The sequence below is a fragment of the Pelodiscus sinensis genome, chromosome 1 (genome assembly GCF_052426305.1).
Source record: "Pelodiscus sinensis isolate ZL-2025 chromosome 1, ASM5242630v1, whole genome shotgun sequence".
NCBI classification, from domain to species: Eukaryota; Metazoa; Chordata; order Testudines; family Trionychidae; genus Pelodiscus; species Pelodiscus sinensis.
The window spans coordinates 216,817,220-216,842,163 of NC_143052.1; the positions used below are offsets into that span (position 1 = coordinate 216,817,220).

The window sequence follows — 24,944 nt, forward strand, 5'->3', positions numbered from 1 at the left end:
GTATGTCTACACTGCAGAGGTTTTTTTCGGAAAAAAGGATGTTTTTCTGAAAAAACTTCCCTTATGTCCACACTGCAATCGCCTTCTTCTGAAAGAAAATTGAATGAACAGAAGGATTTTTCTGATATTGATAAACCTCTTTCTATGAGGAAGAAGCCTTTTTCCGAAAGAAAAACAGGGAACAGGGAGTTCTTTCGAAAGAAGAGGAAAGAGGAAAAAGCACAGGTGCCATGGTAATCACAGCTTAAATACGAGATAGTGTCCATTCAGTGTGGACACAATCTTTCAAAAAAGCAAATCACTTTTTCAATGCGCTTTTGCTGTGTAGATATGCTCTCTTTTGGAAGAAGTTTTTTCGGAAGATCTCTTCCGGAAAAGCTTCTTTCGAAAGAAGGCTGCAGTCTACACATAGCCTTAGTCATGTAGACAGTCCTGTGGGAAGTTAAGCTGTAGATTGAGAGCTGAGCAGTCCTTGGGAAGGAATCATAGGCTTACACAAGGAAGAAGGTGTTACTGATATTTATTTCATGTGGTTGATTGTTTTGTCACTAAAGTCCAATCTCAGGACAAGCCTGCGTTTGTACTTTATAGATGTACTGCATGGTCTGTGGACTAATTCCTCATCTGAAGCTATGCCTAATTCATACGTGATGAATACCTGGCCTTGCATTTGTAAATCAAGTTGGAAAGACCTTTGTTCACACTATCTCCTTTTCCATTCTGGTGTTACTTATTTCAGGGGGTTTTATGATTCTGCATACATCTCAAATTATTAGAAAGAAGATAGACGTTAGACCTTTATGGCTTCTTCTGAAAATACAAATGTCATAATTATCTAAACATCCCAAAGTTGATTTGAGGAATCATTTCTTGATGTCTTGTGAAATTGTTCGTAGTCCAGTGCAGGAAAACAGATTTTCCTCTTGTTTTTGAAGGATAGCTTTGGAAAATGTGAGAGCTCAGTGTTATGAAAAAACATACAACTTGACACAAGTACAAATATGACTATTACCTTCTGGTATGGAATTTATTCTTACAGTTCAAAAAATAGTATTAAAAATAATGGTAAACCAAAGGATCTGGAATCAGTTATGGAAACATAAGACTTTTGTTTGATATTTGTTATTGATGTCTTGCTGCAGAACCTCTGAATGCAGGCCATAATGTTTGTGTTTTATCATTTGTAGTGTGTGTTTTTTGGTATAGGAACACTGCAAAACTTAATAGATTTTACCATGAAACAGCTTGAAATGTGATTTTGTTCTCTTTCGGGACATGTGTATGAGTCTATCATGATTAGGTTCTCCCCAAATCACTGGAGATGATAAGCTTTTTGAGGGATGGATAGTGTTTTCATTAGCTGTGTGTACAGATCCTAGCACAATGGGACACCAGTCCATGTACTGTCACAATACAAATAATAACAACAAAGGAAATGACAGATATTCCCACATCCTTCTGGACTGACTTTAAGAAAAGGGGATGGCAGTGAATGAGAGACCCCACAGCATCAAAATCCTCCGGCCTGATCAAACCACCGGAGATTGACCATAGGTAGGTCTGATCAGACCCCCACCAGACTAATGCCAAAGGCAGAGCCTTGGTAGAAGAAGTGTCTGACACAGAACTAGAAAACACAGTGTGCATCAGAGCAGTGTGAGATGGAAGGGGCCGACCAGAGGTGCTTGCAGAGCTGATTGATGTGAAAGAAGATCAAGATGGGGTGTCTGGGACAGACTAGGCTATGGACCTGTGGAAGAAGCTATGTCTGGAACATGAAAAGAATGCAAAAGGGATGGTATCAGGGCAGCGAGAGGTGAGAGGGAGGTGTTCTTTCAATATTGCAAGTCAGAGATAGCAGAGAAAATGCATCTCCTATCCTCTGCCAAAGCAGAGGGGAGCTCCCCTCCTTTCCCAAGCATTTGGAACTTGATCCTATATCAGTGGCAAAGCTCCCATTGACCTCAATGGTGCAGGATCAGCCTCTTGATAATCAGCACTCTTTACAACGCTCCCCTCCCCCCACACCTTTGTCTGTGCTGTGAGTGCTGCCCTTCTCTTGCAAGGGAAGCTGTGGTGCAGGGAAGAAAAGACATTTGAACATCAAGCAGGAGGTAGACTTGGGAATTCTACCACACCTATCTTCTGGGCAGCTTTTCCATATTTTTTCATGTCTAAAAATGGCATAGCTGCACCGTTTGAAGATAAGGCCTTGCAGCCTATGTGTGTGTGTGTAATATGTGTTGTCTGTTGTAGATTTGTAGCCATAAGCAGGCAGGCTCTCGTCCTCTTGTGCATGTTTTAGAACACCAGGCAACCATATGACACTTAACATGTAATATTATTTGAAAGTATTTGAGTTTTTGTATTTCTCTGGATGGTGTCATTTTAGAACAATTTCTTTGACTATATATGTATGTTCTTGGACCATCTTAGTATCAAACAATATTCATTTCTTCTCTGCTGCAAGGAACAGTGCACAATCCTGTAAAATCTCTTGTACCTCAGAATTCACAGGACTCTGGATAATCAAGAGGATTGCTGCATTTTTCGCATTGTTTCTTTTTAAAAGTTTTTATTTCTGAATGCTCTTAAATGATGAATAGCAATGTATATACTAAGGGCGTGTTTAGACTACAGGGTTTTGTCGACAAAAATGGACTTTTGTCATCAAAACTATACCTGCATCTACACTACCGCCGAGTTCTGTTGACATAAGGTTGACAGAACTCGGCAGTTTTGTTGATGGCGGTAAACCTCATTCTACGAGGAATAATGCCTTTTATTGACAGTGTTCTGTGGACAGAAGGCGTTATTGCATCTACACTATCCTTTGCGTCTACACTCTCATATCGACAAAGTGGCTTGCTTTGTCGACAAAACTGGATGCAGTCTAGACACTCTTTGTTGACAGAAGCTTTGTCAACAGTATCTGTCGACAAAGTCTTTGTCGACAAAAGCCTGCAGTCTAGACGTACCCTGTGTCACCTGACTGGAAATAAGAGAAACAATTTTTATTACAATAGCCCTTCCAAAAGTACTAAGATGGCCACATTACACTCCCTTCAATTAACATACTAATTTTTCTGGCTCTTATTCCACTTGCTTCAGAGGGGGGACCTCGCTCAGAAAACATGCCCAAACTCCAAAGAATCTAGACAGGTGGATTTTTGTTAGGACTGTGGTTCCCTTTCATTTAAGTCTGGTTTTAAAGCCCCAGACACATTTGATTGGGTTGGAATGTTTTATTGCAATAATAAAGGACATCATGGTGGCATTTGATGGTGTTTGCCATGCTATTCGGTTTTATTGTGCTTGACCTACTTATTTGCTAACTGCTTCATTATTGGTACTACACTCTTAGCATGTGTGGGATTGAGTAGACATTTTGAAAATGGAAAAACAGACACAATGCTTAGAATTAATAATTTATTACAAATTATTGCCTCAGCTTTTCTTTCAGCTTTCCTAGATCACGAGGTCTAGAATGGCACTGCAATTCAGTATTCATGATAATGATTCAGGTTTATGATTTGGGGCCAGGTTTCCAGAAGGGTTAAAAAACACTTTTGAGGCTTCACTCAATGCAAACTACATCAAAAATAATTTCACTAACCAGTGAAACATGGCAGCCCACTGGCCAGAGTACAGAGTAGTCTGTCTATTTCAGAAGGCATCTGTCTGTGAATCCATTTGTTCAAGCTCTCCTAAATTGTAAGAGCTAGGACCATCACATTTGGTATGCAGCTTCTCCTATCTTAAAGCAAGGTCAGGGTTGGTTGTGCCAGGACAACCAGAAGCCCTGGGAAAAGGATTGTTTTCCATAACATGCAAAGGGAGGGGCTGCTGTTCAGAGGGATGCAATGTGAGTGTGGCCACTGGGGGCAGCCACACCACCAACGGAGTGGCCAGCAGGGATGGAGCTCCCATCTTGTCTCCAAGCACTCTGGGTAAGTAGCACCTTTCCCCTTAGCCGCAGCACCGGGTGGGGGGGGAGACCCCTGGTGGCTGGGGGAGAGGGTTTGGGAGAAAGAAATCACCCCTGGCAGGTGGGGGATGGGTTGGAGGAGAGAAAATAACCCTGATGGCTGGGGAGAATTAGAAGGAAAGAACACACCCCTGGCAAGCCAGAGGGGCCAAGGGGGAGAGAAATCACCCCTGGTGGCAGGGAGAGGGGCTGGGTAGAGGGAAAATGCCCCTGGTGGCTCGAGGATTTGGGGAGAAAGAAAACACCCTTGGGGATGAGGCAGGGCTGGGAAGAGAGAAAATGCCCCCCCCCAGCCATTGTGGGGGGCTGGGCAGACAGAAAACATCCCTAGCGGCTGGGGTTGGGAACTGGGGGGAGAGAAAAGGCTCATGGCAGATGGGGCCTCCCTGCCCCGAGCCCCTCCTTACCCCGCAACCCTCATTCTCGCACCTTCCCTCCTGCACTCCCCCTGCCATCCCCACGGCTTTGCCCTGACTCTCCCACCCCACACACTACCAGCCCCCTGCCCTGGAGGACCCAGGCAATGCCAGGTAAGTCTGCTAGTGCTACATATAGGCTTAGGACAAGAGTGAATAATTTATTTCAAGTAAACTAAGATGGGAATTTTAGGTAGTCGGAAAGTAATTATCCCAAAACAAAGTTGGCCAGAACATCCTAACTAACATCTGTACTTTTGAAAATAAATAAATAAAATTAAAATGCCACAGATGTTTTGATAATTAATACCATATGTAGTCAGTCTGTTGTTTTACTGCTTTCCTCTCACATCATGGGGTTCCCTTGACTGTATATGGAGCACTGGCTTAGTAGTGATACAAATCTTGGACTACTTACTACCTGCTCAATTTTATATATTGCAGCAACCTGGGATTTTCTTAATGGTCTTTTACCTATAAGAATTTAAATTTTACTGATGAGAAGTCATGAGAGAGGATCCTCAGAGGGCAACACTTCCTCATGTGGCAAATTTTTTTACCATGTGTGTCTTCACAGCACAGTACACATGTGTGCACACACTCAGAGAAATCTTGCATGCAACTAGTAAAGGATGCCCACAATTTAAATGTTAAAATCATAGCTGTAAATTCACTTGTGAACAGTACTCTTGGTGACCACAGGAGCTTTGATTGAGTAAGGTCTGCAGGATATGGCCAATAATTATTACTGAAAAAACAGGTAAGATTGTTGTGAACTCTCCACCTGGCTCTCAGCACTGTGCCTACCCTGGGTGATTGTTCAAAACTCCTCCCCCTCCTGCGGTTCCTCTTCACCAAACCATGAACCTCAGATGAAGCTTTCTCCTGAGTTTGGCTTGTTCCTAAGATGTCTTCTGGCAGAGCCTCCCTCCCCTTTCTCCCTGTCTATAGCCTTATCCGTAATTTCCTAGTTCTTCAAAGACATATTAACCCTTTACTCCACATTAATTAGAGCAGGGGTTCTCAAACTTCCCTGCAGCACAACTCCCTTATGGCAACAAAAATAAATACATGAACCAGAAGAGGAGACTGAATCCTGAGCCACCTAAGCCCTAGTGCCCTGGATGAAGGGCATAAAGCTAAAGCCCAACGTGTCCTGTAACTTGAACCCAGCTACACAGGACTGAAGCTCTCAAGCTGTGGCTTTGGTGTGGGACCCTACCAAATGTAAGCCAACCTTGGTGATCCCATTAAAATGGAGTTGCAACCAGTGTTCCCTCTAATTTTTTTCATCCAGGGGTAGAATAAATTTTGTTATGTGCAGCAAGGAAAGTGCAAATGTGCACCACTAATAGAAACACACACTACTGACTTTGGGTGGTTGTGAGTGCTCTGCCATTCAGCTGGGCAGCACTGGAATCTCTCCTGCACAGCTGCCTATGCGCTCAGCTTACAGGGAACATTGGTTGCAACTCACTTTGGGTTCCTGATTCACAGTTTGAGAACCCCTGGCATTAGAGCTACTCAGATTCATTTGTTCTGTTGAGTCAGCAGAAACAGCTCTGTAAATAGGCACTAATCTTTACATCAGACAGAGTCAGCAGAACCCCCCTGCATTTCTAGGTAATGTTCTAGAACAGGGGTCTCCAAACTTTTCTGCCCGAGGGCCGCATTAACTATCAAACAGCAGTTCGGGGGCCGACTACACACTTGAGGTCCAAATAAAAAACAATCAAAACATGGATGTTGTTTTTAATTATTTATTTAATATTATTTTATTCAGTTATTATTTAATAACACATTGATACACTACACATGAACACCTGTATTAGTGTGAATGGTGAAATTGTTTCCTGGATGCCAAAATAGAGCCCAGCCCACTAGTGACCTCATGAGAGAGCTAGCCAATAGGATAAGAACGCACTGGCCAATAGGGAGCAATTGTCCACGCCAAGTCCCAACCCCTCTTGCTGTGAGGGACGCGCAGAGCCCGGGCTCGGCCGTCGGTCCGCAGGGCGTGTGGCCGTCCGTTGGCGGCTCCGATCCCCCGCACCCCCGGCCGGGGAGTCTTGCTGCCCAGGGCAAGGGCTGCGCGGGTCCAGAGTCCCTCCTCCGTCCCGCTGGCTCCTCCGGCTTCCCTCTCCTGGCTGCCTGCCCAAAAGAAAGTGAGTGCCGGCCGCCCCTGTCCTTCCGGCCCCTCCCCCTTTTGAGCCGGCACGCACGGGGCGTGCCGCTCACCCTGGCGTCCCTGCCCCTTCTCCTCCTGGGTCCTGCTGCCTTCCTCGCCTGCCGCGCCTGCGGCTGTGCGCCCTCGCTCCCCTCCCCGTGGGCTTTCCCCTGGGCTCCGCTGCGCTGCGCCACTCGGCGCTTCTCCGGGGGAGGGGCTGTCAGTGTGGGGAGTTTCTTCCCCGCCCCAGCTCCGCGGCGCTGCGCCGCTCGGCGCTTCTCCAGGGGAGGGGCTGTTAGTGTGGGGAGTTTCTTCCCCGTCACAGTCTCCACGGGCTGGATGAGAGGGCCTCGCGGGCCGCATCCGGCCCGCAGGCCGTAGTTTGGAGACCCCTGTTCTAGAACATGACTCCCCATAATTTATTAATATTGACACCAAGCACCAAGCTGAATTGGGCCTTCATGGTACTGTTCTGCCTTGGGAGTGGTAGAGATATAACATTCCAGCAAGCTTTGTGACTCGGGCAAGTACAATGATTCCTGGAGCTGCCTCACTCTAAGTAAAGTGTTGGTTTTTTTTAAAATGTTGTTCTTATATTCTGTACTCTGTATACATTGCGAGCGTAGTGCCCTTCTGATGTTTCACTTTTCTTGTAGAGAGCATCTCTGTCAGCTTTGGAACGGTCAGAACAGCTGATAAGGAACGCTGCCAGTCTGGAAGAGCTACTTCGAATCACTCACTCCGAGGATTGGAAGCTGTGGAAATGCAGACTGAAGCTCAAAAGCCTCTCCCATTTAGATTCCCGGTCTGCGTCTCATCGCTCCACCAGATTTGCTGCTGCTTTCTATGACATTGAGACACTGAGAGGTAGGTGTGCGGTTGTGCATGACTCATCCACTTCATCTTCAGGATCAGTGAGCGAATGTGCAAGTAGGAGTTAAATAAATAGGCATGCTTAGAATAGACCAGCCTCAGTGGGGAAAATGGTGAACAAGGAAAGCGACATCATATGAAGGAATGTGTTAGGCGACAGCCTGCATACATCTCCCTAGTTTATGGTCAGAGCTGGTTTAGTGCTCTCTGATCACAATTCAAAGAAAAGATATATGAAATAATGGATTTGCCAGTCAACAAAACAAGAGCAGTAAACATGTAGGAATGGCTTGGAAAGGCTGGCTGAGGGGACTGCCAACAGCAAAATGCTAAGTCCTGGAATTTGCCTGCAGGCAAAAACAAATGAACTTGACAGAAAATGTTGGAATTACTGCTTTTATGAGCTGTGTTCTGATATAAAACACCTCAACAGCAGAGAGGTTGTCACCACTTTTTATGGGTGGAAGCTACCTAGCAAGGGAATACCTCCTTGATCTTCTTTAGTGAAAATTCCTTCCTGCTGCTGAGTATGTGAGCAAGACCCATCAGCCAAGCACCAGAGTGAGAGAATTCTGAGCATCAATCCACCTCATCTGGTGTCCTATCCTCCTCTGTAGCAATATCTGAGACAAAAACAAAACAGAATTTGTGAGGGAAAAAATATCCTTTCCTGAGCACTGGAATGACTGGCTGAAGTCCTGAAGCATGAGAGTGAAGAAAAGAAAACATAAACCAGAGACCCCCTCGGGACTACCACAAGCAGTCCTGTGCTACCAAAACAACCCTGCCATACAATTCCACTCAGATTTTTTAAGCCCAGTCTTAACACTAAGTAGTTTGTTTGTTGCCCCCACAATTCCTATCGGGAAGCCATTCTAGAACCTCTTTCCTCTGGTGACTAGGCACTTTCTTCTGATTTCTAACCAGAATGTATTCCTGACCTGTAGATACTCATTTGTTCTTGTGCCAACATTTTTCTTTAGCTTAAATAGCTCTTTTTCCTTCCTGGTATTTACCACCTTGACATACTTAAAAATGGTGTTCCCACCACTTGCAGAATTTATTTTTAAGACAACAAAATCCTAGTGCATCATTGTTTGAAAATGCCCAGAGGAGATCCATGGAGTTTATCTATGCATCTTTAAGAATTATGCCTAGCAGCGTAATTAGCTGTCATGAGCCAGCCATTGTATTGCACAAATTTCTAGTATGAGTTGCTAGATTTTTCTATAGAAAACTTCAAATACACCTTTTACATTTCTCTTTTAGTGAGATAGCAACATTGCAGAAAATATGCAGCCCTCCCATTTGTCCACACAATAATACAATTGATGAGTTCAGAGAGGGGCCCTGGTGCAGTGTATGGCAACAGGCTTTTATCAACACTTAAAAGTAATATAACTTCTTAGCTAATAAAATTAGAAGAACAGTACCCTTTCAACAAAAAAGTGGCAAGTGTAAACAGATAAATCAATAGCTTACAGATGTCCTTTACGTATGCCCTCTGGAGGGGCTGTTAGCTTTCTTTTCCCTTTCCCTTTAAACATCTAACTTCAGGTATCATGCTGCCAAATATCCTAACCAGGATCCAAATGAGAAAATCATTTAAATTCAAATTATAATTGAAATGTAAGGTAAAAAAATCCAGTTAGGTTTTCTTCCCCATCTTCTAAGGCAGAATTATTTATAGGCCAACTCTATTAATGTTGTACTATGCCCTTTATCATCACAGAATCTGACAGAGCACCTACAAAAATCATACATATTAACTTATATTTTTCTTCCGCTTTCCTAGTCATCAGAAATTGATCTCTGTGTATGGTATGTATTTTACTTTAATGTAGTGGCATTTTATGAAGGCTAGGTCCAAATCATAGGCCAAGTCTATGGTAGACCTAATAGGTCAGCTTAATGTAATGTAAAATATGTAGCTGGAGTCAGCTTACTTTAAGTCAAGCTTGGTGCCTTTCCCACTGTGGGAGGCCAATGGGAGCAAACACCTTCATCGGCTTCCCTTACTTCTTGTGACTGTGAGGAGTATGGACACCGGATGGAACTTCCCTCAGTGTTCAATTTATGGGTCTATACTAGACCCACTAAATCAAATGCCAGAACGTCGATCTCTGGTGCAGTGAGTGAAGATGTGCCCATAGGTGATCATCATTTCTTGTCTCTCTTTACTGGTTTGCAAAACTACCAGGGCAAATTCAAGGTTTCGGTCTTCATCTCCATCCTGGGCAATAATGGTGTCCCTGAAAAAAACAATTTCCTTTGGAGCAAATAGAACTCCCTACCGTATGTGGTGGAGGTGGCACTTTCTTGGCAACTGACCCATGGATATGGAATGCATGCATCAGAATGCTCACAGACCTCAGTGCTTACCGAAAAAATGTAAAATCTACTTCCATGACCAATCTCCCTACAACTCTACCTCGGTTTTTAAAAAGTGATTAATAGTGGGAGAGTATGTGTGCTTGAAGAGTATTTCTGTTATGCAAGTGTCATCTTGAATGCTTAGTTTGGAGAGCACATTGTTTTTTACTTCAACAGAAAGCCTGAAGTGACATTCCGATCTCAAGACACTGGTATTAAATGGAGTACCTCTCTCAAATCTAGGGCTGTTCCTCCAGTTTTACACTGCTGTAATCAAAATCAAAATCCATGCCCCAAAGTCCTAATTAAACAATGGCAAATAAATGCCAGAGCCATCTCAGAGCCAAGATATTCAGAAATAACAGGTGATTTTGGGTGAGATTTGAGACATCTTGATAGGACCTGATCTGAAGAAAGTGCTAAGCACCTCCTTCTGTAAATGAGGTTCCTTTCAAGTGACTCAAGATGGGTATCCAAAAATAGAGGCACACAAATTCATTGATCAGTTGTTAATGTCTTTGTTTTTCAGTGAGATCCTGTCCCTACTGAAGTCAATGGGTCGTTTGCCATTAACTTCAGTGGGACCAGGATTCTACGTCAGCTCTGATTGCATCTTTTTTAATTGAATGCAGTTTTTGTTATTTTTTCAATATTGTCCATAATGTTTGTATTTTCTGCAGTCATAGATGAAGAATGGCAAAAAACTCAGTGCGTGCCAAGGGAGACCTGCGTGGAAGTGGCCAAAGAGCTGGGCACAACCACCAACAAGTTCTTTAAGCCTCCCTGTGTGAATGTGTTCAGATGTGGAGGCTGCTGCAATGAGGAGAGCCTGGGCTGTATGAACACAAGCACAACTTACGTTTCAAAAACGGTAATTGAAACAATTTGCCTTCCTTCTGGCCTGTCACTGGCTCTGAAACAAAAAAGTGATGGAAGGGGACGCTGGATCTCTAAATGCTGATTATGGAGTTAATCTCTGCAGTAAGGATGATAAAATACATATGTATTTACACAGAGTGAATAAGGCCTGGTGAATGATGATTTAGGCCTGTTTTATATTTGCTTTACAAGCATACATGATGGAACATGGTGTGCAGCAGTGGAGAATGAGGTCATGTAAATGCACTATGGTCTCATGTAGTATTAATGAGTTTTAAATTCTTCTTTATTCTATAGTTATTGAGATTTATTGATGCTAGCAGCTCATAGAGACTACCAGCAACACTGACCTAAGGAATTCTTTAGGAAATTCGGATGTGTAATGCCTCACAGATAAGTTCTAAATTTTGAAAATTGACAAAACTAAAGTGACTAGTGATTTTAGGTGTCTCGCTATTGGAGTGCCCTGCTTCACATACATTAAAGGAACTGTAGCTGCTCTTTGAAAACTCAGGTGCCATCAGCACAAATGCCTTAAGTTGTCAAACACGGTCCCACAGCTGCTTAATGAGCCCTGCCCAGGGGCTCATGGCTGCTGCACACAGAGAAACTCGCTGCTGAAGACAGAGCAGCAAGTCTCCTCTAGCTGGTTGGGACATGTCCCCTCCCTGTCAGTTGGGAGAGGCAGGCTGCCCTGTCCTCAGCAAGGAGCTGTTGCTGTAGCTGAGGCATAAGTGCCCCTCCCCCAGCCAGGCAGCTCTATACGCGGAGCCTTGAGCCCCTGGTTGGGTGGGACTCATTAAGCAACTGTGGGGCCTTGCTGTCACACAGCTTAGAAGGAACCTTGCAAATTGCTTTTGAATAATGCAAGCTTCAATCAATAGACGCACACTCCTAAGAAGCAACAAGGCAGCAAATAACCTGCATTTTGCAGGCAGCACTATTATTTTACATTTGTTCAAGCTTTATGCCTTTATAGGGCAATATTAAATGCTAGCGATGAAAAGTTTTGCATTGGTACAAAATTCATGGACAGTTGTTTAGAGAGAAAATTAAACTATTCCTGGAACAAGCATTCTAAAAGCAGTGGGCCTGATCCACCTCTGTGTTATTCCAGTTGTGCATGAGTGTAATTCCATTGATTTCAATGACATTGTGCTGGAATAAAACCGCAGTGAAAGCAATGTGAACCAGGCCCAATAACCACTATTCTGATGTTTATTAATCAACCCCGTTTCACATCACTAAGGGCATGTCTACGCTAGGAAATTATTTTGAAATAATAACTCCTGAAATAACTATATTGAAATAGCATGTCCACACTACAGGGAAGCCTTAAAATTGGTCCGAAGTAGGATCCCCTAATATGGATGTGCTACCTCAACTTACAGCCCCAGAAAGCACTGGGGAATAATTACTTTGAATGACTCTGGGGAGTAGTTATTTTGAAATAGCAGCAGGGGAGCATTCTCACTACCGTTATTTTGAAATAACTATTTCAAAAGAAGCATTACTCCTCATGGAAAACTGGAGTTATTATTTCAAAATAACCAATCCCTTATTTCAAAATAGTGGTCTTTCTAGTATGGATGCTCCACTTGTTATTTTGAAATAAGGGGAGTTATTTCAAAATAATTCCCTAGTGTAGAGCAGGGCTAGGAAAGCACTCTTAAGTGCTGTTGTATGTATACCACTGATGTCTGACCAGCTCAGAAGTCTGGGTCAGGTTAGAAATCATTTATTTATTCATGTTGTTATTCTTGGTGCAGTAGTTCATTAGTTTGTTAAAAAAATAAAGTTTGTTCAATTCTGCAGAATGTAACATTCCTTTAACTTCCTTCAAAAGAGCTATTTTCAAAAGTTTGGGGTACATTCTGTTCCCACATACAACTTTGTAAAGCCAGAGTCCTTCTACTAAAATCAATGGAGTTATGCCAGACTTACATCAGTGCTGCTGAGAATAGAATTTTCCCCTGTGCTCTTTATTTCTTTGCAGAAAAATTGTAGGCTTCATGGTGAAACATTCACTGGAAATTGTAGGCATTCATAGTGAAACAAACATTCACTGGAGACAGAGAAGATAAATGAAATCTCTATTAAGTGACTGAGGTTACATTGCTAATGTATGTGAAGACGAGTTGAGGTTTTTAAGCCTCATTCAGAAAACATACCAGTGATTGCTCAGTAAATGATCTTTACAATGTACTATTTTGTTAGCCTGGGTCGATTATGCTGACCAGTTCCTAGCTCGGAGGGCATTGCTTAATTTTCCCTTTGGATTAATTTAAATTAGAACTGCAGTGACTATCAGCAGAAAAGAGGCAGGGTGAGGAGAAAAAGCAGTGGGCGCGAAGCATTTAAACAATTTTAAAGAATAATGCTGTTCAGTTTCTATTATACAACTATCTCATGTCATTCTTCTAGCTCTTTGAGATTTCAGTTCCTTTGACAAGTGTACCAGAGCCAGTGCCAGTCAAAATTGCCAACCACACAGGTTGTAGATGCTTATCAACTGCTCAGCATCACCAATATGCCATCATACGAAGATCTGTCCAATACCCAGAGGAGGATGGGTAAGGCTTTCTGTTGGAACAAAATACTACAGAGGAAGCTCTTTTGTTTTAAATTATTCACTACTGGTTTTCTTCCATCAACTTTCCCACCAGTTTCCAAACATCAGAGGTATTCTTTAGACTGATAAAGCCAATCTCAAATCCATTGTAAACAAGTCACAGAGGGGTAGCCATGTTAGTTTGTAACTTTAAAAACAATGAGTAGTCCTGTGGCACCTTACATACTAACAAATATATATAGAGAATCATGAGCTTTTGTGGGCAAAACCCACTTACTGAGATGAGATGAGCTTTGTTAGTTTCTAAGGATGTGTCTAAATTACACCCCTCTGCCAACAGAGGGATGTAGATTAGGCACATCACTATTGCAAATGAAGCGGGGATTTAAATATCCTGTGCTTCATTTGAATAAAAATGGCCACCGCTTTTTGCTGACGCGGCACTTTGAAGGCAAAAAGCGGCAGTCTAGACAGGGATCGGTCGACAAGGGAAGCCTTTTCCGACCGATCCTGTAAACCTCGTTGCACCAATAAGGGATCGGTCGGAAAAGGCTTTCCTTGTCGACCGATCCCAGTCTAGACTGCCGCTTTTTGCCTTCAGAGTGCCGTGTCAGCAAAAAGCAGGGGATATTTTTATTCAAATGAAGCGAGGGATATTTAAATCCCCGCTTCATTTGCAATAGTGATGTGCCTAATCTACATCCCTCTGTCGGCAGAGGGGTGTAGTTTAGACACACCCTAAGGTGCCACAGGACTACTCTGCTGTAAACAAATTTAGTCTGCACATGTTTGGCAGTTAGATTGAGGCCACAGTTCAGCAAATGCCTAATTAGAAGCACTTGGGTAATCCCATTGTAGTTAATGTTCCTACTTGTATTCCTAAAGCTAGGCATGTTCCTAACTGGTGCATCATTGAACTGGGGCATTAGAGCAGATTGCCACAGAGTTTCCATCTAGGGTGATGTGACACGCTCTTGTCCAGTGATTAATTTGTAATGAAAGAAGTGCTTTTTTTTAAATGTTCATAACTGACATGGCAAGCCTGCTTTCCAGTGGTACATAGTGATGTCGACATGTAGATGGCTACATGATTAACTGATAAGACTGGGCTTATTGGTTAATCCTGTTGTCTACACACATTCTCCTGCCCCTTGCTGTCTGTATCAAAGGCAGTGAGGGGGGTGGGGAAGGTGGGAGCCGGTGCCCATGAGAGGGGGCTTTTAAGCTGTCTCCCCGTGAGCACTGGATCTGACTGTTCCCCCCACCCCCAAGCTGCTGCCTCTGATAGGTGAGGGGGGCAAGCGGGAGCCAATATGTACAAGGAAGGGAGCAGCTTTTAAGCTGGCTCTCTGCACATGCCGGTTCCACAGACCCACCTGCCCCACCTTGCTGCCTCCTACAGAGGCGGGAGGTAGGGGAGGGCTCTGCGAATAAGCCTCTGTCCATGGCAGACCCAGGCTCACTCCTGACAAAGGCTGCTCCATGGCAGCAGGGGTTCAAGTTCCCCACAGACATGGGCTGCCGCCACGGAGCAGCTTCTGTACGTGGGGAGCGCCAACCCTCACATGGACAGGGGCTACTACTATGAGGCAGCCTCTGTATGTGGGGAGTTCGGGCGCCCCGTGGACCTGGGCTGTTGCTGCCCTGTGCTGCTGCCTCTGTATCAGAGGCAGCAACGTGGGGAAGCAGGCAGGAGCCAGTCTGTGCGAGGAGCTGGCTCCCCTTGCTGATTGGCTCCCGCTGGCCACCCCATGCTGCTGTCTCAGATACAGTGGCAGCAGCGTGGCATGGCAAGGAGATCCCCATGTGTGGGGCTGTGAGCACACTGGCTGCTGGTCCCAGTCCCGGGGACTATTAAATAGTCGTGTACCCACCACAACATAACTGTTCAATTTCACACTAACATACTTAGAGCCATGGGGACATTTTTAAGGGGGGGGGGGGGCTGATATATCTTCATCTTATTCCTGTCCTGCCCCACCCCCATGCTGAGGCCAAGAGCAAAGTCCTGGTGTGTGGCTGGGACCCAGGACATGAGGCTGGCAGCAGAGTCTCCAGTGTAAAGGGCTGAAGCAAAGCCTCACTCCTCCCTTCCCCCCAGCATGCAGGGCTGGCATCTGGGATCCCAGGCCTGGAGCCAGAAGCAGAGCCCCTGGAACAGGGACAGTAGCTGGGTTCCTGGGTGCGGGGCTGGCACAAGAGCAGGGGTGGGTAACCTCCGGCCTGGGTTTGTCTGGAAATGAGTGACAGGGGAGGGATCACATGAGGATCACCTGTTGTGTTCACTCCCTCTGAGGCATCTGGCATTGGTCCCTGTTGGCAGAGGGACACTGGGCTAGATGGACCTTTGGTCTGACCCAGTATGACCGTTGTTATGTTCTTATGTTCAGATGTGGCCCTCAGCTTGCTTGGATCTGGCCCCCACGATTCAGCCCCGCCCCCTGCATTGGGAAACTTTTGCTGGTGCTTCAACCTCCCCGTCTCCCCCACTTCTCCACCACGATGCTGGAGCACACAAAATCCACTAGGCTGCCCCCACCGGGCTCTGGTGTGGGAGGGGAATGTGAGGAGTGTCTTTCTCCTTCTCAGTCAGGTGCCACATCAGTGAGGGTTGTTTTTTTTTGTCTGCAGCCCTCAACTGATTTTTCTGTGGGTTAGTGGCCCCCAACCCAATAAAGTTTCCCCACCCCTGCACTCTGGACCCTGTGGCATATGGAGCAGTAGGTGGTACACTGAGCATTGGGATGGGAGCCCTGGGGTGCTGCAGCATCCCCCATGCTCCCTGTTCCTGTGTCTATGCTGCTCTGAGCTATGAACTGACAAGTCTAGAGGTGCCAGGGCTCAGTCCTGGCAAGCCGTGGCACTAATTAAGCAATGCTATTGCTATGAATTTACATAATAGAGCTGTCTGGTCTGGCTGTAAATAACTGTCTTGAGCAAGCTATCTTGGCTAGTCTTTTTCAGTAGCTATATTAATTCTTGGGATGCTTTTATAAAATATTTGATCATATTGTTTTTCCTTCTAGTTGCCCCTTTACCAACAAACTTTGCCACGGTGGCTTGATATGGGACAGCAAAAAATGTGAATGTGTTGTAGACAAAGAACATCCTAGCAGAAGGGAAGGTAAAAGTAGTAATATTGACTGACACTTTTGCGACTTCCATCTCTATCAAAAAACGCTTGATAAGGTTCTAAGATTTCTCTGATTCTAAATCAGTAGACTGCATTACCTTACTATATAATACTCTAGGGCTGTGTCTAGACTGGCAAGTTCTTCCTCAAAAGCAGCTGTGGAAAAGTCTTCACTGGCCGCTTGAATTTCCGCAAGAACACTGACGATCTCATGTAAGAAATCAGTGCTTCTTGCAGAAATACTATGCTGCTCCCGTTCGGGCAAAAGTCCTTTTGCACAAAAGCTTTTAACGGAAAACTTTTCAGTTAAAAGCATTTGCAGAAAATCATTCCAGTCTAGATGTAGCCCATGTGTAAACATGTTCACAAATGGTGTTGTCTCATCTCATTTTCTTCTGAAAAAAATTTAAAAAACAAGTGGTCCTATAGCACTTTAGAGACGAACAAAACTCACTTTTTCTTTTTCATACTAGCAATGGGAATAATGTACAGCAATGTACTAGAAAGAATTACTGTAGCTGTCAGTCACTCTCAATTTTCATTGTACGTAGATAACTTAGTCATTTTTAGGGGGCTTTCAACTCAGTATCCCACATATATTCAGCTGTATTCAAGAAATGCTCATGTGTTTCTGGGTTTAAAATAAACTGGCAAGGATATTAACGCTCAAATTTGGGGCTAAGTTTTACCCTCATACGTAGTGCACACATGAAATCTAACTGAAATCAATGGAGTTGTATGGGTAAACATTTGGAGTATGTACTTCTGTCCCCCATTTAGAGTGTGATCTGGCAAACCATTCCTCCCATGACTGGTTTTCATAGTCTAGACAGGGCATAAACTGCACCTGAGAGAAAATGTACTCGAGAGACACCTCTCGCAGGCATAATGCTTCCTCTTCTCCCCTCCGGTGCTGAAGAAAGAGGGAATATTTCACTCTACTCCTTTACAGGGCTCTTCCCTGTCTTCCCTCTCCTGCCCAGCTAGTTCCCTGCCAATGGAGCTAGTTGTGAGAGTAAAGCTGTCTGTTAACAGGCTATTTGATACAAACTGAACATAATAAAGATATAAACATTATATGTAGGAGTGACTTCCAAAAAAGCATAATTATCAGCAATTTGCCTCCTTTCTGTTCTCATGGTGGAAAAGAGTTGAATCCTTCAAAGAAATCAGATGAAGACTTTCCTTTATATAGGAAAGTTCCTATAAACTCTTCCTATAAATCTAAAGAATCTTTCAAGCTGAACACATTGGAGGTGTTATAATTTCCCTAAACACTGTAGAATATTTATATTCAGATGAAAAATAATGGGTATTTAACAAATCTGGACTACCTGGAAACAGAGGGAAATCTTGCCTTTCTATATGATTTTACATTCAACACATTTAAGAATACAAACCAGTAATAAAAGCAACTTGGCAAGCATTTGCATTCCTAGGCCAGTGACCTAAAATAAAAGGATATAAACTCTTTCTGTCTAATATGCTTTCTTAATTCAGGCTGAACCTCTCTTGTCCAGAGCTCTGTGGTCCAGCAACATACGTGGTCCAGTAGGACCACAGATGATGCTAGACCAGAGAACCCCAGCCGAAGAGTTGAGAGCAACAGCCAATTTAGTCAGTGGCAGCCCGCAGTATCAGTGACCTGGGGTAGTCAGCCCTAGGAGAGACTGCCACCCTGTGAGGGATGGGGCAGAGAGCCCCAAGAGTGGCTGCTGCCTTGCGCAGGGCCATGCAGCTGGTGGAAGGGAATTTCAGGAGCAGCTGCCACCTCGTGTGAGGCTGAGGAACCCCAGGAGCAGCTGCTGCCCCATGCAGGGTCAGTGAAACCCAGAAGCAGAGCCCTGCAAACAGGCTGGGGGCAGCAGAACCAGGCAGGTGGGCCAGCGGAGGTCAGGACTCTGTGTTCTCCTGGGGCGGCAAATTCCCTTGTTTGGGACCACTCAGGTCCCAAGAGTGTCTGATCAGGGAGGTTCAATCTGTATCAATAGACAAGAAACCAATTATATTGGTCCCTATGGGATACAGGTTTGTCTTGATGTGTTAAGATCATTAGTCCATCAAGTATGATATCTTGGTTTTATCAGTGCTAAGTACTTGATACTTCGCAGGAAGACCAAAGTGTGTGTGCATGGAGGGGCAACAGACAAACTCACATTGCACTTAACATCTAGTTGTTTGTGCTATGGGCTAATAAAAAGATACATAGACTGACTTATAATAACTGTACTGTGGCGTTTATTGATGGAAGCCAAAAAATTGCAATAATGAACAATCAATCGCTGCAGTTTGACAGTAGCTTAGACAAATTAATTTTAAATGACACCTTGAGGCAAAGAGAACTGAACAATCTGTACCAATTAATATATGCCAAGGGTCATCACCCAAGGAGAGAGGTGGGGATCATTTCACCAAAACCCATGCCGATTTTCTAATCTTTAAATAACATTTGCTTTTTATTTTGTTTGGCTGTTAATTTCTGGTTTTAAATTGACAACAATGGAGGCTTCCCTCAAATAATGAGAATATCCTTTCTGGCCAGTGAGGTCAGAGCTCAGATTCTAGAGGTCATAGACACAGGTTAAATCACATTGCACGGGTTAAATCTGAGCTATTTATAAAATTACAGGAAACTACCATTCCTATGACACATTGTATGCTATGACCTTTAACCAGGGTGTGTTGCTATTACTTTACTAAAGGCTCTCATTAAAATCACTTTTTGCCAGGATAAATCTCATGGTATGCAAAGATGTACATGTTTGCACAGAAAGGGTGAGGTATCAAGGAGCACAGTCATTTATTTTCTGTTTAATCAGTGAAACAAAATGTTTTCTCATTGCCCTAACCATATTAACCAAGAGGGGAATGTGTGCTGCTTAGTAAACAGACTTCGACTAGGCTGTACCTTGCTAAAATTGTTTATACTTTGTTTCTGAAAACATATACTCAGTACATTGATTGCAACAAACACAATGTTGTGTGTTGTTTGTATTTTGTGCAGGATACATACTTTTATAATATCTGCCATTAGGTGTAATGTGATGCATTCGACAACAATAAACTCTTCATAAATATTTTGCATGGGAGTCCGATTGGTTGTCTCTTGCAGGGGTGATTTAGCAGTATCTAAAGGGGATAACTCCATGTGATGCAGGGAAATCATCCTGGTCTCTTCAGTTTGAAGGTGGTCTCATTCAGGATATTAATTTGTATAGAAATTCTAAGGACCCGAGTCCCTCTTCATGTACATATGGATAAGCAGAATCTAGGCATACAGAGCTTATTACCAAAAGATATGTCTACTTTTATAGGACTCCCTCCTCTTGCAGAGCTGGCTAAGTGTGGACCACATATGGAATTTGATGAAGATAATTGTGAGTGTATCTGTAGATGGAAATGTCCCACGCATTTTTTTCAAAATAAAGAGAATTGCAGCTGCTATTTGTGTAGGGAGAGCCAGGAGAGCTGCTCTCAGAAACACAAGATATTTCATTCAGAGACCTGCAGGTAAGTGTTCCTTCCCTTTCAATTTCACACCCCTTAACATAGTTGGACAACATGAAAAACATATTCTTTTCAATTAAGCAACACATATGAACTTTGAAAATGTAATTCATTTTGTTAGTCTTGATGTAGCAGTTGCATTTTAATTAGGGATGGCAAGTGATTAAAAATAATCATGCGATTAATTGCACTGTTAAACAATAATTGGAACATGTTTTCTACATTTTCAATATATTAATTTCAGTTACAAAACAGATTACAAATGTACAGTGCTTACTTTACATTTTATTTTTATTACAAATCTTTGCACTGTAAAAATAAAAAAGGATGTTTCAATTCACCTAATAAAAGTACTGTAGTGCAATCTCCTTATCTTGGAAGTCAAACTTACAAATGTAGAATTGCATGCAAAAGTAAAACAATGTAAAACTTGATATCCTAAAAATCCACTCATTCTACTTCTTGTTCAACCAATCATTCACACAGACAAGTTTGGTGATAATTTGCAGGACATAATGTTGCCCGCTCCTTGTTTACAATGTCACCTGAAAGTATGAACAGACATTTGAGTGGCACTGTTCTAGCTGGCATTGCAAAATATTCCTCTTCCAGATGTGCTAAAGATTCATATGTTCCTCTTGTAAAATTTTACAAGTAAAGTGTTGCTCTTGTAACATTTCTGAAACCATGATCCATGCTTCCTTCCTCTCAGATTTTAGATAGCCCTTCAGATTCTTTAACTTTCAGTCGAGTGCTGTAGCTATATTTAGAAATCTCAGATTGGTACCTTTTTTACATTTTGTGAAATCTGCAGTGAAAGCCTTCCTAAAATGAACATGTGCGGGGTCATCATCTGCGCTGGCTATGATGTGAAATATCTGGCAAAATGTGGGTAAAAGAGAGCAATAGATATACAATTTTTCCCCCAAGGAATTCAGTCAGAAATGTAATTAACGCATTTTTTAATAAGCATCATCAGCATATCTTCTAAAATAGTGGTCAAAGCATGAAGAGGAATATGTATGGTTAGCATATCTGGCAGTAAATATCTTGCAACGCCAACTAAAAAACTGCCATGTGATTAATTGACAGCCCTGATTTTAATGTTTGCCAGTTTTCTTTAGGCTCCCAATCCATTGATATAGTGTTATATATTGATTAAACCAGAGGATGGGGAATCAAGACCCCACGTAGTATTCTTAAATCTACCAGATACTCACTGGCAAGTCATATACTCTATCGATTAACATTAAACAATTTCTTAACTATTTTATCTGGACACAGTCTATAGCCTAGAGGGTTTGTGGTGAGCTATGGGATCTTTCATTTCCAGGTGGTTCAGATTCAGTCCATGCAGCTTATGACTAACAGTCATTTCCATCTGACGACTCTTCATTGGCCTTTGGGAAATAAGTAAAAATCTCAGCATCATTCATCTTGAATAGGTGTCCATATGACAAAAACATCATCACATAATACTTACCCGTAAATGAGAATATTTGCTTATCACCTTAACAGAGTACTCAACAACTTAATGGGGGTGGGAAATTAACTACCCTTTTATAGGGTATGTCTACACTGCCACCCTAGTTCGAACTAGGCTTAAATATCCCGGGCTTCATTTGCATGTTCCCAGGCGGGCGCCATTTTTAAATGCCAGTAGTTCGAACTACCTGTCCGAGGCTACACATGGCACGGACTAGGTAGTTCGAATTAAAACTCCTAATTCGAGTTACCATTATTCCTCCTGCAAGGAGGTTTAACGGTAGTTCGAATTAGGAGCTTTAATTCGAACTACCTAGTCCGTGCCGCGTGTAGCCGCGGGCAGGTAGTTCGAACTACGGGCATTTGAAAATGGCGCCCGCCCGGGAACATGCAACTGAAGCCCAGGATATTTAAATCCCAGGCTTCATTTGCAAGTTCGAATGCCTACATTAGCCTCCCTAGTTCGAACTAGGGTGGCAGTGTAGACATACCCAGAAAGAGAGATGGACCCTGTAGGTCAGGGTTAAGGTAGTTTGAGATGCCTTTGTTGTATCTGTCCTGTAGAGCACTTCACCTGCAAAGACATCACTTCTCAACACTGTCCAGGAGCACTGCATTCATCTAATTTAAAAAATATTGAACTAGAGTGGCCCCTTCATTACTCTGATGGGGGTTCAGAAGGAGGGAGGGAGACTATTAGCTCCACAATATTGCTCCCTCTCCTGGGACTCTCCTGGAGCTCCCTGACATGAGGACTGTCCATGATTTGGAAGTCAACGGGGCACAAAGCAAGGAAACAGCTACTCTCTTCAGATTGTCATCTAGTGGCCCCTGGGGTTTCCTCTTAGGACTCTGATTAAGAATTATGTGTTACTCTTTAAAGCAGCATTAACTTGGGGATACTCTAGGGCTGCTACTTTGCAACTACTAGAAGATTCAGGCAATTGCAAGACACTGCTAAAGAGAATGGGTGTCAGCAGAATGATGTGGAAGTCCTCCATAGAGACCCCACTCTTCATCTAGGGGCGTGTTTTCATTATATTTCAGATCGATGGGGCAATGATTGATCTGGGGGTGGGGGACAATTTTTCACGTGTAGTATAGCTATGATAAATTGACCAACTGCTCTCCCGTCAACTCCAGTGCTCCACCAGAATGAGAAGAGTAATGGGCGCTGACCTGAGAATTTTTTTCTGTTGACCTCCTGCAATGTGGCCCCGTGGTTAATAGATCTAAGCTGTATTGATTTGAGTTACGCTACTAATGCAATTCAAATTGTGTAGCTTAAATCAACCTGTCTCCATAGTGTAGACTTGCTCTAGATTTCCCCTTTCATGTGGATTTACTGGACCTATCTATTCCATGCCTTTCCAGTCTTTTCCAACACACGGGCATTACATTTTGGGTAAATATGCTAAGATGCTGAAAGTATTGAAGGAAATGCAAGTGGAGAGTTATACATCATGCCTCTCTCTCTCTCTCTCTCTCTCAAACAGCTGTGAGGACAAGTGCCCATCACAACCCAGGATGTGCTCAACTGCAAAACCAGTGTGTACAAAGCACTGTCGTTGTCCAAAGGAGAAGAGAAGCTCTCATGGGTCACAAAGCAAAGAAAATCCTTGATCTAGCTTTTTTTCCAACAACACACTGCTTTGCAAAGTAGCTGTCACTGACTTTTAAATCTTTAGTAAACATGGGACATCTTCCACATTAATCACAGAAGAATGAATCCAGTCTGCATTTATTTATTAGATTAATCACTATTAGTGGACCCTCTGGGTCATTGATAGCTGTCTTCTAATAGATACTACAGTAGAAAAATTACCAGCTGTAGGAAGGGAAGCGTGGAAAGAGCCAACTCAGCACTGTTATATGGAGGATGAAACTGGCATATGTGTAGTAGAGTGAAAGTTACCGTCCAGCAATTCAAGAATTTGGACTGGATAGTCTCTGAATCCTTAGCTAGTGCATCTCTTTGGTGAAGCATTCTTCAAAACTTCAGTGTACAGGATTTGGCTTCTAATATGTTCAGCACTGAATGATTTGATCTACTGTCCAGCATTATCATTTTGAATCTATCGTACAACTACTGTCAGATGTGCCGTATTTAAATGTATATAAGAAAATAAATCAGTTATTCAAGCTGTTTATATCTAATGTCATCTCAGACAAATGCATATGGAAGCAGACCACCCCACCTCACAAAAGGATCAAGCTATGGCTTTGTTGGGTTTGTCCCCAGTCCATATCTTGTTTGAAGTTAAGACACTTGGTAAATCTAGTTGTTACAGTAGCTTGAATAAAGGATTTCATTTCCCACACAGGTGATGGGTTTCAGTTTTTGTTTTCTAGGCTCCTGCTATGCTGCACTATTGAGGTGGCACTCAGACAAGTACGAAAATATCCTCAGAGACTTTGGGAATACAAATACTGTTTAGGGCTTGTTTTACTTTTAGCCTGTGATGTTATGGAAATAGACAGAATTTATTTCGCCCACATAAGACCTGAGCATTGGAGCTTTCAGCAAGTCAAGTGTGGGAAAGGGTTGGGAAGCTCAGTCATTTGAGTCATTTAAACCTGGACTGGACAAATCTGGAAAAAATACTGTAAGGAACAACCTTGCATTGGCTGTGGGAGGGATTAAATGATCTAACAGGTCTTTTCCAGCTCTAAATTCTATGTTTCCCTTTGCTATTTTCAGACAATAGAAGCCCAGAGAAAACAAAACTGGACTACTGGGGTAATGGAAAGGCTGACATAACAAAAGGAACAGAAACAAATCTTTGTAATGTGTGGGCTGGGTGTTATTTTCTGTCTGTACACAAGGTTAACATTTGGATTTCTTTGAAAAGAAGTTAAGGACCAAATCCTGCAGTATTTACTCAGGCATTTAGCATATTTCTCATTGACTTCAGTGGGACTTTCTATCTGAGTGGGACTATCCGGCTAAGAGATATTGGATTTGGCCGTAGACAAATGTTCTGAGCAATTATTCTCTAGACTATCATCTTACACATTTTCCTAACATGCCATGCAGTTATGGGAGAGACTGCACTTCCTGAACACAATTTTTTTTAAAGTTAGGAAATACACTTCTATGCCCAATTGAGAAGGGAGAGGCCTTGTTAACATTAGGTTTGCTACTATGTACTCCTGAGGAATAATATTCTTAAAAATAACAATAGAAAAAGAAGGCCCTGATCCTGCAAAGACTCATGCATGTGCTTTATTTTACTAATTGTGAGTACAGGTTGGACCTCCCTTGTCCAGCACCCTCGGAACCTGACCCGTCCCGAATGAGAGAATTTTCCGGATATGAGGAGGTGCCCTGCCATTGACCTCCCAGGATGCTCCCCGTCCCTGCAGCTGGCTCTGCCTGGCCTCACTGCCACGGGGCTTCAGCCTGCAGGGCTTGGATTTGGGCTCTGGCCTGCTGGGGTTCCCTGGAGACCGAGCTCCCCAGGCAGTGTGGGCTTGCTTGTCGCCTGTCTGACAGGGAATTCCTGGGGACAGGGCTTGCCAGCTGCCCCACTTCTGCCACGTGCTTTGCC

The 24,944-nt window shown here is 43.3% G+C and overlaps 1 protein-coding gene across 1 annotated transcript in view; it reads left to right on the forward strand.

Moving 5' to 3' along the window:
• VEGFD (vascular endothelial growth factor D) overlaps window positions 1-23,712 on the forward strand; it is a 39,352-nt gene extending 15,640 nt beyond the window's left edge. Inside the window, exons 2-7 of the mRNA XM_014573467.3 lie at window positions 7,228-7,438; window positions 10,498-10,688; window positions 13,121-13,269; window positions 16,295-16,392; window positions 19,716-19,911; window positions 22,890-23,712. Of these exons, the coding sequence (XP_014428953.1) occupies window positions 7,228-7,438; window positions 10,498-10,688; window positions 13,121-13,269; window positions 16,295-16,392; window positions 19,716-19,911; window positions 22,890-23,016 (972 nt within the window). The 3' untranslated portion in view covers window positions 23,017-23,712. The remainder of the gene's footprint in view (window positions 1-7,227; window positions 7,439-10,497; window positions 10,689-13,120; window positions 13,270-16,294; window positions 16,393-19,715; window positions 19,912-22,889) is intronic.
• Window positions 23,713-24,944: the final 1,232 nt, after the last annotated feature.